The 12,400-nt window shown below is 39.7% G+C and overlaps 1 protein-coding gene across 3 annotated transcripts in view; it reads right to left on the minus strand.

The window, feature by feature from the left end:
* Nucleotides 1-635: 635 nt before the first annotated feature.
* Nucleotides 636-12,400, minus strand: part of bach2b (BACH transcriptional regulator 2b) — a 106,410-nt gene continuing 94,645 nt past the window's right edge. For all 3 annotated transcript variants that reach the window (XM_088909232.1, XM_088909233.1, XM_088909230.1), the window contains exons 4-5: nt 8,210-8,416; nt 636-6,268 (exon numbers count right to left, since the gene is read on the minus strand). In XM_088909232.1, coding sequence (XP_088765358.1) covers nt 5,762-6,268; nt 8,210-8,416 — 714 coding nt within the window. In that variant the 3' untranslated portion in view covers nt 636-5,761. The remainder of the gene's footprint in view (nt 6,269-8,209; nt 8,417-12,400) is intronic.

The following is a 12,400-nucleotide window of genomic DNA, read 5'->3' on the forward strand; positions in this document are numbered from 1 at the left end:
TCTGTAGCAAGACTTGAAAACAGCTGTCCAGAAATGATCCCCAATCATATAAGCTAAGCCAATTAACATTAGAGAGCTTGAGCAAATCTGCTGAGAAGAACACGCACAAAGTGCAATGAACCGATGTGTCAAGTTGATACCGACTCAAAATGACTTGCGTCTGTAAGTGCTGCCAAAGGTGCGCCCAACAAATACCGGGTTTACTGCTCTGAATATTTATGAAATAAATATTTTTTTCCTTCTGTTTTTGCTGACATTTTCTGTAAGTTAAATTAACCTCAGACTCCTAAACATTCATGTTTTGAAAAGTGAAGTTTAAAAAAATGGGTATGCGTCATTTAATTTTCTTACAGTTACAGACAGCCATGCAATACATGGTATATGTACTACCTCTTTTAACAATTATGATCCTAAACAAAAGCTGAGAAACAGATGCAACATAAAGATTGAAATTAGTTTTAGTTAGAGTCAGCATTCTATAAAGGAACAAGTAGTAGATTTATTCTATGCCGAAAAGAGAAGAGAGAAAACACAACGTTTCGGCTGTGAAGCCTTCTTTCTTTTGTGTAGCTTTAGCCGGTTGTTTCAAGGATAAAATAAAATACAAGAGAGCAGAGTAAAACCCACAAAGATTGTTATACTTGATATGTTCTTTATTTCATTAACAGAAATGGTGTCTAGACAAAAAAATCAGTAATTTTATAACACTAGCAATTCAAATGAATGAAAGGGGATTTTTTGCACAATACTGTATTTACAATGGGTTTAGGGAGTCATTAAATTCATTAGGATCATGTAGCAATTTTGAAAATAAAAACGGTAAAAACTCTTAGTAACAGAAAAAGCAAATAACAGCTATCTCAAATTGACAATATTAACACAAAAACACAGTCTTCTAGAAGAAAAAATAATAACTTGGAGACTACAAGCTTAAGAACCAGTACATTAAAAAATGATGCACCAAATCTACTAATACAATAATCCCATAGAATCTGTGTAAAAAGCATGTAGAAAAAACACCTGATGCAGTTTGTTGATACAGTCATTGACCAGTTATGAGAGGTATGAAGGATTTTACAGGTAGATAAGTGTGAGAAAGTCCATACTGTTGACAAGGGGGTGGGGGGCTCAGGCCCCTGCATACACTCAGTTCACTCTGATGTGAATATGGCCTCTGAAATTTGTAAGGCAAAAATTGGAGGTGCACTTGTATCCACATAATTCTGAAACAAACTGGTCTACTGACAAGTTGTAAAACGCATAGTAAGTAGTGGGCATTGTCATTCAAACGTATCTCAACACATTATCAGTCTCTTCTGGCAATTTTATTTACATGGCAAATCGCTAAAAAAGGTGACACTTTTTGTAAACACTTGTCCTTTGCTGTAAATTATCTCAGATTTTTGTGTTCCGCGAGGATACCAGTAATTATAAAGTTTAGCAAATTTTCAAAAAGGCGAGTCGTGTTCACTGTGACACAAAACTATGTGTACATAGCCAGTGTTAAAAACTACTGTCATGATAAGCAGCACAGAACAACTAAACGAACCCTAAAAGCAATCAAGGATAAGAGTACTCTGTATTCAGTCAAACTGGCTTGTCGTCTTAAACATTAACAATATAAAATACACTTTAAAAATCTCTGTAAATCAGCCCACTATATGCAGCACAGATAACAAATCACTATAACACTGCACATCTTTGAGAGTTTGTTTGGTTTTTCGAACATGTGGATATACCTGTAGTTCTTATGCTATTCTACAACTCTTCAAACTAGTTTTTATAAATTAGACCTGGTCTTTGAGGCTCATTTTGCAGTGTCAGTTTTAGCCCTTTTGGGGATTTCTTGGTTTTGTGCAAATCTAATTTCTCAGCTTTTGCTTCTGATCAGCGATCACTTTCGAGCTCGTACAATTTGTAGGTGGGGGGCAGGGCCCGTGGATGCAAACACAGCCACCCGAGCAGACGAAACAAAATCAGGAGGGAAAAAAAAATCAACCCATGAATGAATAACAGTAAAAATGTCTGTTCCAGAATCATAAATGGATAAAAAATATACTTTTGGCACCCTGAGACAACATATGAGGGCATCTGCACTATATACAGATTACTACATGCTACAGAAACAGACGCATGTATACGTGACTGAGGCGACAGCAAAGGCTCCTCGTGAAGGACAGCCGGGACCATCAGGTCTCAGGACCGATGAACCAAACCTTTGTTTTTGTTTTGTTTTTTTTCCCCCCAGTCTCTGGGAAACACTCAGAGGAAGAGAGGGCGCGGGTGCAGATATCGCATTAGGCCACAGACGCTGGGGACAGCGGAGTCCTCCCGCCACAGTTTCCAATCTGACTCCGACTGCCCTGTGGCAGTGAGCATCGCATTCCAGTCCTAAACAAATCGTCCCCTAGACTGCTACATGGCGGAGGGGGAGTCGCTGTGACATGAAAGGGATGATCTGTATTGAGTGACGATTTCCGCCTCTAGCCACTGCACCTCCATCAGATCTCTTTTTCCCTGGGTGCTGTTCCAAGCAAAGCCATGGAAAATATTTACAAGACAGAAAGTGCTATGCACTCATTGCTATCTAAATAGCACAAAATAATAACAAAGAAAACGTTACCTATAGCTTATAGTTATTTATCTACGCAGGACAAGAAACCTTCAACGTGTTTGAAAAAAATCACAGCCCACTTGACGTAGATGGAGATACTTCTCAACATATACAGAATGTGCTTTTCATACTAGAAGGTTACTGAAATTGCTTTCCATATGATTGGAACATTAAGTAAGAACGAACAAAATTATAGGGATGACCTGCACATACTTGTACACCTTCACTGACCCCTCCCTAATTCTAGTCTCCCTTTTATTACCTGATATTGTTTTTTCGAATTTCAATAAAATCCCATATAGCAAAAACATATGGACTAGCATCTGAAAAAAAAAAACCCCACAAGAAAAGAGTAACCACTTTACAGACTAGTCACAAAAACTAGCTAGCTTTAAATTCGGAAGCTTAATAAAACATAATGTGGATGAGCAGTGGCTCATATAAGTTTAATTGTGAAAGCTTTTCTGCAGTGATTTTACCTGGAGTTTGTGATGGCCAGTTTCACTGCTGTTAGACATTTATGTTTTAGTTGCTGTAAAATGTGAGCTATTGTGGTTTGTTTAACCACAGAAATTGTCTCTTAGCTATTGGTCTGCCAAGACAGTACAGTATCGTTCAGTTTTGTGTTCTACCAGTGCTAGTGAAGGACTGCCAGATTATTCCTCAATTCCAACATGAGCTGGAAAATTTTGTTTGCCAACACAAATATTCCACATTGACTTATGCATGATGAAGCTTATTTTTAAAATGGCTATGTCAAATTTATAACGGATGCAACCCATTTTATTTTTTAATAATGAAATGGTTCATTACAACATTATCCTCTGTATTTTAGGGTAATGGTTTTCAATCACATTTCAAGATTCTAGGTTCTTTGTCAAATTCAACAGCGGGAGAACATACTTCCTCTTAATGAATTAACCTAATTAATTAACATGTCTCACAACATGTGTAAAAGTGAATAGATTTCTACTAACTCTAAATATTTCTAAACAGTCTTCTGTGAGAATAAAATAATAGTTTCATTTACAAATCCAGATCTGTGTAATCCCATTCTAGATCTGCACCTTTAAACGTTTAAGAAAAGCTACAAATGGATAGAAGGCATTCGGCCCCTTCTCTTTGCACTTCAGAATACAAATATTTGAAATTCCCTGTGTTAATATCTTTAAAAAAACTTTGTTTGCTGCCTTGTGCAGTACTGATGATGTCCAATTGTTGGTGTTTTGCAGAACACCACTTACCTAACAGTAGTTAAAGAGCTGCAAAACTTTTGTGGACTTTAAAAAGAAATGGAAGCAAATACAGATGACTAAAATGATGAAGGTAACAGACATTACCTTATTCCACAAAACACATATGCATGGGATTGTATGTTCTCCATAAATTTCACATTTAGGGCAAGGGATCAATATATGACTGTTTTTAAATGATATTTTCTTGAATTATAATCTAATACCTAGATAGAGGATAAAATATCTAATTTGACTGGGCTTACTTCCTGTTTTATAAATAGATTTTTTCGTATTTTTTCGTAAACTAATTCTCATAATGAAAATCACATGACAATGGCATAAGAACATACTAAAATTAGATTCCAATTTATTTTAAGGAAAAGATAAACTGGATTCATATAGAAGTGTGAGCCTAATATTCTTGACAATGATAACAATGATAAGAATTATCCACGAGAAGCTGGTTTCTACGTGCCAAATTAAGTGCTTTCTTCAAGTGGTCGTGGCTATGACATAACCTTTATGAAGTGCTCATTTGTGTTTTGAGTGCCAGGTGCGTTTTGTAAAAAAAAAGTGCCAATCAATTGACATGAAATGCAAAAGTAAACACGAAAAAACCCCACATTAGCTAGAAGATTGAGCATATCCCGAAACATGTTCATCCTGTGGTTTCCAATGATTTCCATACTCTTTCACAAAATCAAAAAGTAACACTGAAAGAAATTCACAAAGGTGAGAAGTGTCCAAAATCTCACCACAGTTATTTTTTTAAATACTGACTTTTTTTCTTTAAAAACTTTGAAACACAAACCCTATTTAAAACAAAACTGTTCTCACATCTACAGAACTGTTAGCAGGCCCTCATAAAATTCACACCTCACATGACCACTGGGTAATATCCCACAATACCTGTTTGCCGGTCAGTTTGAACACCCAATTAGCATAAAAGAGGCAATTTTATTTTAAATAAGCCTGACATCCTGAGTGTAGGAATACTTTACTGTATGGAAAACAATAGCCTACTGGCAGAAAACATCTAAGAAATGACAGGAACGTTATACTCCTGGAAAAGGTACCTGATGTAACCCCAGTGTAAATGAAAGTCTAACCTTTACTGTACAATTTTTTTCATGATCAAAATCACCATGCTCATGGACACCCTTACAGTGCCACAATTATATACATTAATCTGTCTGCCTAACAAAGATTTAAATATCTAGAATTAAAAAAAGCAGAGAATGATATTGCTGATGTGTGGGGACCCCTAGCAAAGTAACTGATCATCAAACCCATTTTTCTTTATTTTTCGCACTGTAAAAGGCAAAAGAGGAATGTTTAAATACAAACTTCTGTACAATACACATTAAGTGTTCCAGTATAGAAACTCTAAAAATGAGCGATGCAGAAGAAATTTTTGCATATGAACGCATACAGTCTAGCTACTGTATAAAACTCTCAATGTACAGAAACCGTCTTATTTTTTATGAACAATATTGAACATTCAGAAGAATTCCTGAGCTTGAATTGCTGTGACCAGGGCCACTGAGAAACTGAAAGAGAGAGACAGATAAAGAGAACAAAACAGTTGCTGTTAGGTCCATAGAGGTTTTAAATCTGAGATGTCGTCTGCCCATTCCTGTTGCGAATGAACTTTAATACATAAAAACAGTGTTACCACTGTTGTGATCCCTGCTGGGGCAAGGTGTAGCACCATTATGAGGGTTTTAATTCCCCACTTGTTATGGTTAGGAGAGAATACCTGGAGAACGATATTGCTGCTGTTAAGACAACTGTAGTGTCAACCTTTTAAAAAAAATCAACAACAACAAAAAAAGTTCTAAAGAACACTGGCAGATGATGACCCACCCCACAACCTCTGGGAAGGAGGTGTTTTAAAAAATGCCCACCACTACTAGGTGCAGTCTTTCCTGGGCTGTTCGTCAGTTGTACATTTATCAGTCATTTCCTGGCAAAAATCCACCGTGACTGTCTGGTTACACTGTTCAAACGATGACCCCATGTCAAGGAAAGTGCTGGGGTCATGCTCTCCTATCGTGATTCCCCCTAGACTTTCGGCTCCGTTGCCTGGCAGCCACTGAGCGCCCATCTGAACGGGGCTGGGGTCAGCGCAGCACTGCATGCTGTCCCCGGCACACGGCGACTTGGCGAAGTTTTGTTCCGCCCCAGCTGCCGCAGAGCTGGAGGAAGTGAGGTTGATGCTGGTGTTGGCGGGGGTGGGGGCAGTTTGATCCACAGGCCTGAGGACTGGACAGTACCTGTGCAGAGACTGAACCTGCTCGGGGCTGAGCTGCACGTCCCTGCACACCTCCTGGGACAGGCAGGAGAAGTTCTCCCACAGCTCCCCCATGCAGGCCTTCAGCTGGTTCCTCTCCGTCAGCAGTTTCTCCTTTTCACATACCTAGCAAGAACACAGAGCGTCACATTTAAAGCAGCAGTAGCTTGAAATGTGTAAGACAATTATGCCCTACTTCACATTAAGTAGCGCTTTCTGGGCGGAGCGGTGGCTCTGTGGCTAAGGATCTGTGGCTGTGGCTGGAAAGTTGCCGGTTCAAATCCCACGGCCAGCGGAGGAATCCTACTCTGTTGGGCCCCTGAGCAAGGCCCTTAACCCCAGCTGCTCCAGGGGCGCCATATAAATGGCTGACCCTGCTCTCTGACCCCAAGCTTCTCTCCCTGTCTGTGTGTCTCATGGAGAGCAAGCTGGGGTATGTGAAAAGACAAATTCCTAATGCAAGAACTTGTATATGGCCAATAAAGTGATCTTATCTTCTCTCTCTAATACTCAGACAGGTATTCTTGAGGGAGAGCTTTACTGAAAACATTCAAATGGCAAGAAAACGAGGGGAGAATTCAGGACCTGTTCTTATCAGAGTGCTGGATGTGGTTTTTTAATCTAAGGCCAACATACAAAATTAAAGTTGTACATGGCTGTGCTATCAAGGCGGGATTTGCTGGCATCTGTGACAGCCTCTCGTCCTGTGAATATGCATTCATTCCCAAACAATGCAACAGATGCACTTGCAGGCATCTGATGAAAACTAGATTGAGTTTCTTGTGGCTTTGAACCTGTGGTTATCTACACTGAAAACTGTGACACAACAACAGCAACAAAACCATTTGAAATCGTGTTGACGTTCATTTGGCTTTATTGTAAAGACTCAGACATTTTGTTTGCTCCTATGTGGCGTGGACGGCTTGTCAATGAAGCTAAATATCAAAGGCTGAAAAAAGACACAGGCTTCTGTCCTGTCATGGAAACAGCCTGCGTCCCCACGCAAAGCTGCCTCCGCTGATACTGTGGAAGGAAATCTGTGGGCGTATGCTGTGGGGGAGATGGGCAGCTCTCAGAATGCCACTCTGGTTACACATGCCGTAGTTAGAATGCGGTTTTGTTGACCTACATAATGCTTTTTCACCAGAACAGCTAGAACTGGCAAGAACTAGCATCTAATCCCTGCTCGCTCCATCAATGCAACCATCTGCAGTGCAGGGGGCAAAGGTTGATTTCCAAAGGCTGCACTTCAGCAACTTGCTCAGGAGCAGATTGCAGAGAGATGATCAACGATTTTCCCACTGCAGACTGTAGAAACATCAAGACAATGATGGCTCTCCCTGTCAGTTAACAGGCAATGTGACACTTCACTATACCGCCAAGAAAACCAGGGATCTTCCAGATAAATATCTAAACTATAGCGAAATGGTTCATTACTAAAGCACACTGCTCAAAATATTATACATAGAAATCCCTCATTTTTGTACTGAAACAGGGTCATTCAGTCCAAGATCCAGAGCAAATATCCTAATAGTCTGAAGAAACTTATGAGTTCAAGTTATAAAATGACGACAAAAACTAGCAAGAGACAGTCTAGCTTGGAAAGTAAACATTAATTTATACATCCATTTTTACTTTATGTAGTCTAAACTATACATAAAACAACTAGAAATATATAATAATAACCCCAAAAATAATAAAAACAAAACTATATCCTGAGAGCACACAGAGTGATTTCTTTGGTTTAAATAAGATATTACTATTTCTATGTAAGCTTAAAATGTGTGCTCGTTCCATTTAAAGGTTGACCTGTTGTTGCTGACAGGGGGTCAGAGGCTAGGGGCAGGGTTTGAGAGACCGTGTTCCAGTAAGCGCATTAAACAACCCCCATTTGAATCAACTGTACGTGACATGTATTTAACCCGTACGAACAGGCAACGAGACCAGTATATTTCTTCCCGTGTCATTACTTTGGTTTGGCGCTGCTCAAGCCCCACTCCAGCACCCTGCTTCGTTCGGTCCTGTGCGCTGACAGGTGTGGTCAGGACAGGTCTGGAGAGCACGTACCAGCTTGCGAATCTCACACTCCAGGTTCTGAATGCAGTCCAGTTTCCTCTTCCGACAGCGCTGCGCAGCTATACGGTTCTTACTCCTCCGCCGGACGTCGTGGATGAACTCCAGCTGCTCTGAGGTTAGTTTGTGCATTTTTATCATCATTTGGAAGTCATTCCTGGGAAGATCTGTGATTTGATCGACGGGGAAAGGAAGCTTGACCTGTAAGGTTGGAAGAAAGGCAAACGAGTTAATGAAGCCAAATCACCTACTGGCTGAAATCACCTACTTTGCTCCGAGATGGTCAAGTTTAAAAATGTGTGCTCTGTTCTCAAAGCAAAAAGTAAAACAAAGATTGTTTAATGATATAATTCCCACTTTACAGGTATGTCACGGTGTACACATTTGCTGTAAGGGTTCAGAATGTTGTATTTGTTTTCAGAAGTATGTTTTGTAATAAAATTGTGAGGTCTGGGCCAGGAAAGCCAGACTCAGTTCCTGGAGAGCCTAGTACCATCTGTTTGTTTTTTTTGTTCTAACCTGATCTTTCTGTTATATTTTGGGTCCAATTACTTAATGAACTGCATAAGTGTAATACTTGGAGCTTGGTTCTGAGGTGTTTGATAAATACAGCAGCTGTAGCTTTAAGGTAGTGAGCTCTTTGAGGAACCCACTGTAAAAGACCTTACGTAACCTTCTGTATATGCCTGACTGAGAAAATGTATGAAGTGACTGTTTTGAGTCATCAGCTATAAAGGACATTAAGTAATATTTTATATACTGTATGTCTGATGTTAATTGAGTACTCAGATTGGAACAATAAAAGGCAGATACTAGGCCCTTCTATAAGAGATTTGGACACTCCTGATCTAGAGACACTTAGGTGATTCATGCAGTAAAAGCTTTATTCCGGGTGAGATGTGGTGCATGAAGCTTGGTGGGGTGAGATTCCCAACTGGCACTGGCAGAACTGAAGAGGGAACCACTGTGAGCCCAGTTATAGGTGAGTTCACTTCCTTTGCTCTTTCACACTGAAAACTAAAGTGAACGTTGTTGCAACAAGCCCGACTAAAATTTACCCTAGAGGATGGAGATGGATAGCTATGCTTCTTTATAAAGGGGGTTGAACAGCAAGAGGTGATTTAAAATATCAGTTCTAGGTGTATACGTGAATATTATACTCTTTCCATCCTGACATGAAATTACTGTAAATTTCAGTTTTCTCCTGTTATTTTTAATACTGTAAAACAACATTTTATTCTATTGGAATTTCCATACGATGCATTCCTGAAATATTGTGTTCTAATTCTGACTGTAATTTAGGTGATAGAATAAGAATATAGATATTTATTATCTTCACATACGTATATTAGAATAGTTGATATACTGATGATCTCATATGATCTACATGTTGCACCGCTATTTAGCACGTACTTCCAAGCTGACAGCGGTTTACAGTATGAGAAATATTTCATGAGATCGCTAGCAATATTCAGTGCTACCACAAGATGGCGCCATCATTTTATTTACTGCATAATATGAAAACAGCTGCAAGACGGTGCGACTCTTAAACTGCTGCATCGAGATTTCACCTACACATCAATTTAGGGGTGAAGGTGACCCCAGACACTCCTCGTTTCCTTATTTTGTCTTTTTTTTTTTACAAATGAGAAACTAGCAATGTATCAACACCTGTCTAGAACTGGTACAAAAGAAAACGGCACGACAGATAAAACGAATCTGCACATTGTCACAGGCCACCCTATTTAATATAACATGTCAGCGAATTCACAGGGGGCCAGATCTGCGGATGAGAACAGAGCCTGTGCAGGAGAAGGAGATCGGCATTTACCCCACTGGGAAACTGTACCACTGGTGTAGCAGTGACAGGCCAGTTAATCATCATCTAAGATTATTACAATAATAGGAAAGACCAACTTAAAAAGCAAAAATGATACCTAGGTGGGGTGCGACTTGTTTCTTTACGATCTGTGTAAATGAAGCTGGGTAACCTAGTTTTGGCCTCTTTCTTACTGGCCACGGATAATGGTGCCTTATGTTGCCACTGGTTTGGCCAAGATATTAATTGCCTCCCTGATTTTTAAATCGTCGAAGTGGCCTCCCTCTGTCCCGCGTGAATCAACGAAGTGTAGCGACAAGAACGGCCCAGAATAGCCCTGAGAGATGTAACAGGGGACTCGGAACGACAGTCGAAGAACTTGAGCGTGAGGTAAAGGTGAGAGACAGCTTGTGAAAAACAGGTTTAAGAACAACAACACATCTCGGAAGAAAGCATTCTCTTCCCAGACTGCTGTTGTTGAACTGGAACCAACGTCATCGCCAGGATATACAGTACTGTACAACAACCCAACTCTGGAGCTATCAGCAGGGTTAAAATCACTGTGCCAGGAAACATCGCACATAGAAGGGACTGAAAGGGGCCTGGATGTGCTTTATTTGCCTATTTATCCAGCCATGTTGTTTCTGTCAGAATTGAGCACTACCTATGTTTATGATGGCAAATAGACTAGAACAGAGATTCGCATGAAGCTGGTGAAAAAACAAACTTTAAATACAAAATGGGAAACAATGAGATAGATGAGGCTACTTATAGAAACAAAAACTTGGGTGTTTATGTTGATACATTGCGTACATCTTCCAGACTATGTGAAGAAGAAATAAAAAAGATAGCCAAAACGCTGAGCTACATCATGAAAACGTGAAGCATTGAAATCAAGGGTTGTGACCTTAAAATTGTACAGTGCCTCATTTAGTACATTTTTTGTCACCACGTTAAAAAAAGATATTGCAGTCCGGAGACGAGCAACCAAACGCCTTCAAGGATTTAAAGGAACATCCTGCACTGACAGGCTGACAGAACTGAACTTCCTGAGCCTTGAACAGCGAAGACGACAAAAGGGCTGGAACAAATATTCAAAATCCTCAAAGTCTCTGATACAGTCAGGCCAGTAGATGTTTACAAAAAGAACAGTGAAACATGATCCAGAGGACACGAGTGGAAACGACAGTATGTGGAAGTGCATTTAAAACAGTTGTCATTACGCAAAGGGTTGTGGGAGTCTGGGACAAGCCACCAAGCCACGCAGTTCAAGCCAATATTTTGGCTTCATTTAAGACCCGTCTGAATGAAATCCTTGGATCAATGAACTGCTATCTGCCAAAATGGGTCAGAAAGACTGGATGACCTCAACTGGTTTGTAACCTTTCTTATGTTCTTAGGAATCATAATTAGAATACTATGAAAAGAGAATAATTGGAAAATACACGTCTAATGGTAAGGCAGATGAGTGGCAGTGAGGTATAAATTTGTATCTTTTATCTGGGTCCTAGCTGGGTAGATAAGATATTTCTCTTGAGAGCAGATGACTTTGGTTCAGCCTCTTCAGTATCTTCAGTACAAAGCTGAGGACAATAAGCACTACCCTGTGTACCATTGCATTACTTTTCTATCTCGTTGTATTCCTCAATGCCCATAATATTTTTAAAAAAATACTATATATATAAAATACTATTTTACTATGGCTGTTTTTTCCAGCTGACATTCTCTAATCCTACATACATTTAGAAAAATGACAGATTTCAAGAAGGATGACATAGGCAAAAAAGGGATCATAAAGAAGGCACGGATTTGCTGCCAATACAACACAAATACACACTAAGTATTAGCTACCAAAAACAGAAGTTCATTTTCGCTTCAGTAATAGATTTCCCTCTCCCATTTTCACTATCAGAAGCAGCACCTGAGTGCTGTGTTCACTGCCTGCAAATAAATATGTTAAAATTTCATTCTTTCGGTGTACGCCTGGAGTTAACAAGCTCAGCTGCTTTGCAATTCACAAGGACAGAGCCCAGATCAAAGGTTCTAATTAGTGAAAATCAACTGCAGCCTTTGTTTCAGAATTTACACCTAGATGGAGGTCTGCAGTGCTTTCTATATGATTAATGCCACAATGCCTGTATGAGGCACACTGTGACGGTGTGCAGACAACCTTCCATCTCTGTGACCGTGACTCCATGAAGCTTATACAGATGATGCTCAAAGCCTGCACACAGCCAAATAAATGACAGCTGTTTTATTTGTGTTCTTTAACTGTGCAAGTGGAATATAAAGTGAACACAAAAGAGGATGCTCCATGCTCAACCCAAAACACAAAACCTCACAACCAGAAATCAGAAAAAGCATCA

The sequence above is a fragment of the Atractosteus spatula genome, chromosome 2, assembly GCF_055471065.1.
Source record: "Atractosteus spatula isolate fAtrSpa1 chromosome 2, fAtrSpa1.hap1, whole genome shotgun sequence".
NCBI classification, from domain to species: Eukaryota; Metazoa; Chordata; class Actinopteri; order Semionotiformes; family Lepisosteidae; genus Atractosteus; species Atractosteus spatula.